We start from the raw sequence: 3798 nt of genomic DNA on the forward strand, positions 1-3798 counted from the left end.
AAAAAAAAAAAAAAAAAAAAAAATCAATATATACATAAAAATATATATATATATATATATATATATATATATACATTTAATTATGTTAATATTTTTATGGTAGAAATATGGGGAGATATGTCACATGTTTGAAAAAAGACTAGATGCACTAAGAGACATAGAAAAGTAAAGAAAAAATAATTTAATAAATAAATAAAATAAAAATTATATTCATTATATGAAAGAATTGGAAAACTAAGTTATATATATATATATATATGTAATACTTTATCCTTTTATTCATTATTATTTTATTTATTTATTTATTTATTTATTTATTTATTTATTTATTTTTCAATTTTGTTTTTATTCTATCACATTAAAGGAAGCATTTAAATTTATTAATCAACTTGTTTGATGAGCATAAAGAAATGGAGGATGTAATTTTTCACATGATTAATGAAAAATAATTTCATCATATAAAAAAATGTAGAGTCTTTTAAAAATATATATATATATATATATATATATATATATATATATATATATATATACATATATATTTATATTATTAATATTTTTTATAATTTCAATTAATTATTAATAAGACATTTAAATAGTTCTTAAAAATTTGAAATAAACAAAAAAAAATAAAAATAAAAATAAAAAATAAAATAATATAATATATATATATATATATATGTTTTGTGCTTTATTTTGTGTTAACAATTAAATATAAAAATAACTGTAAATTTTCAGTGGGACCACAATTTTAATACTTTATCTTTTCCACCTGAAGCAACAAATTTCCCATCATTTGACCAATCGACTGCATAAACTGCATCAGCATGTCCTGGTAAATCTACAAGTAATGTTTTGATTTTTTTATTATTTTGATTTTTTTCTTTATCATTAATTTTATTTTTTTGTTGATTATCTTTTTGATTATCTTTTTGATTATCTTTTTGATTATCTTTTTGATTATCTTTTTGATTATCCTTTTGATTATCTTTTTCATTATCCTTTTGATTATCCTTTTGATTAACCTTTTGATTATGTGCTTGATTTTTTATTTGTTCCTTTTCTTGTTTTTTTTCTATATCTGATTGTGTTATTTCATTTTGTTGAAATAGATGGTTAACCTTCCACAATTTCAAAGTACTATCTTGACTACATGATACAAAAAAGTTGTTATCTATGGACCATGCAACTTTATAAACAGGTCCTACATGTCCACGATAAACAGCTAAGAATTTCCCGTCAGCAGCTGACCATACACGTATACTTTTATCAAAAGAACATGACACAATCATTTTTCCATTTGGTGAAAATTGTGCATGAATTACAGGTTTTTGATGACCTAATAATCTAGTATTTTTATATTCTTCATTTGGTAGGCATTCAATTAAAAATAATGTACCATCATCTGAACCAGTTACAATTTTTTCATGGTGTTGATTTTTAAAAAAGTTTTTCATAATATTTTTTGATTTTTCTATATAATTCACTATATTAATTTTATTGATTATAACATCAAGGTTATATATACCATTTTTTAATAGTCTTTCTGAATTTAAAGTAAGACAATTAACCCAATGTTTATGTCCTTTGAAATTATATATTAATGTTCCTTCATTTACATTCCATATTTTTATAGTAGTATCTCTTGAACTACTATATAAAGTACTATTTTCTGTATCTTTTCCTGACCATAAGATACAAGTAATTGTATCCGAATGCCCCGTTAATATTTGATCAACACTATTACTTAAGATATTGTTAATACGTATACTTCCATCTTTTCCTGCACTTGCTAGTCTGCTCCTTACAAAATAAGAACGATTTGTTGAAGTATTATTATTCTGTGTATTATTTGGTGAAATATTTTTTGTAATATTTTTTGTAATATTTTTTGTAATATTTGTTGTTTCTCCTTCAGTAGGCATCATCTTGTCATTATGTTGTCCACTTGGATAATTGTCATTACCATTAATAATAACATCATTTTCATCATTTTTTTTAATTTTCTTATTTGCGTTATCTGATGCATCTTTTTCTTCATTTGAGTTCATTTTTCTCTTATTTATATGATCCACATTATTCTCTATATCTTCTTCTTTTAACAAGTGTAAAGGTTCAAAACACAAAGTTGTAACTTCTTTCTTATGTCCTGTTAATGTATTTAAAAGTTTTCCTGTATGTGTTTCGTAAATACATACATTGCTATCCATTCCAGCAGTAGCTAAAAATTTATTATCTGGTGAAAACAGAACCACCAAAACCCAAGATTTATGATTGTTTAATGTTGCTATAGGTGTTTGTGTATATATATCCCATAAACGAACAGTATTATCACCTGAACCGGTGGCAAGGTGAGAACTATTGGGACTAAAAGCTAAACATAAAATTGAACTTGTATGTCCTGGTAGGGTGGATGTACATGTACTTATTTTTTTTACTTTAAATATATTTAAAGGAAAATATTTTATTGATAATATATCCTCACTACTTATATGATTATCTTTGATTGCTTCATATAAACTATTTTTTATTGGTAACTTATCATTAATCATAAAGGAATAATAATTTATATCTTCTGATTCCTCTTGTTCACCTAAATCCTCATTTTTTCTTTTTAAATTATTAATCAATTCATCTAAGTTATCTTTTGTAATACTTAAAGGAACATTTATAACAGGTCCTGTCGTAACATTCTCATGATTAACAAACTGGATTAATATTTCTTTATCTACCTTATTACTGTTAGTATTTTCCTCAATTTCTTCCATGTTTTATTTTATTTTATTTTATCTTTTTTTTTTTTTTTTTTAACTTAAAATAAAGGAGGAAAATATTTATAAAAACATAAAAATATAGATTACTTATGGGGTTTTATTTAACATATCAAATATGTATATATATATATATATATATATATATAAGATATTTATAAGTTTATAAATTTTGTTCATTCTTTTTCTTTTTTTGTTATATTTCTATATTTGTGCTTCTTATATAAAAGCATTGGTTTCTTAAATAAAAAAAAATAATAATAATAATGATGAGAAATATATATGATAATATATAAATATAAGGGATTGAGTGAATAAATAAATAAATATATATATATATATAAATGAATATATAAATAAATAAATATATAAATAAATGAATGAATTATAAATAAATATATGATATATAAATATATGAATATTTAAATTTATTATATATATATAACAATAAAATAATTACTTATAAATTATCCATAATAAAAACATTTATTGTTTGGTTTTCCCTTTATTATTGTATACTTTTCAAATTATATATTCAGAAAAAAAAAAAAAAAAAATGAAAAAAAAAAACGCCATCATAAAAAATATATGTGATAATTTTTTTTTTTTTTTTCCCCTATACATATATATATATATATATATATAATATAATAATATATATATTTATGTTATACATATTAATTTAAAACTAAAATCTTTATTTTTATATATTTTATTTCTATACATTTTTAACCATATAAGGAAAGAGAAAAGATATTTTTAAAAAGTATTAAAATAACATAATAATATGACAGTCTACAATTTTAAAATACCACTTTTCCAAAAAGAAACAATATTACAACATTTATAATTTTTTAATGTTATTATATTATAAGTTACAATAAATCTAATTAAATTAGAAAAAGAAGATAATGTTTTACATATACATCTTATATATGTTATATGTATATGTTACAAATTTGTTTTCTTCTATTTTCTTCCTTTTTTTTTTTTTTTTTTTTCATCTTTACAAAAAAAAAAAAAAAAA

At 20.2% G+C, this 3798-nt stretch overlaps 2 protein-coding genes across 2 annotated transcripts in view; one reads left to right on the top strand and one right to left on the bottom strand.

Moving 5' to 3' along the window:
- The window catches only part of PRSY57_1144300 (hypothetical protein), a gene marked incomplete at both ends in the record, with an annotated part of 2091 nt that extends 1642 nt beyond the window's left edge, over window positions 1-449 (top strand). The window contains 2 exons of the mRNA XM_020115003.1: window positions 104-165; window positions 365-449. Of these exons, the coding sequence (XP_019970372.1) occupies window positions 104-165; window positions 365-449 (147 nt within the window). Of the gene's footprint in view, window positions 166-364 lie in introns of the transcript that reaches the window.
- Window positions 450-734: 285 nt separating this feature from the next.
- On the bottom strand, window positions 735-2768 carry PRSY57_1144400 (nucleolar preribosomal assembly protein, putative; the record flags this gene model as incomplete). Its single annotated transcript, XM_012908403.2, has 1 exon — window positions 735-2768. One exon carries the CDS (start codon window positions 2766-2768, stop codon window positions 735-737), a length of 2034 nt encoding a protein of 677 aa, XP_012763857.2.
- Between the last annotated feature and the right edge of the window lie 1030 nt (window positions 2769-3798).

Source organism: Plasmodium reichenowi, chromosome 11 (genome assembly GCF_001601855.1).
Source record: "Plasmodium reichenowi strain SY57 chromosome 11, whole genome shotgun sequence".
Taxonomy (NCBI): Eukaryota; Apicomplexa; class Aconoidasida; order Haemosporida; family Plasmodiidae; genus Plasmodium; species Plasmodium reichenowi.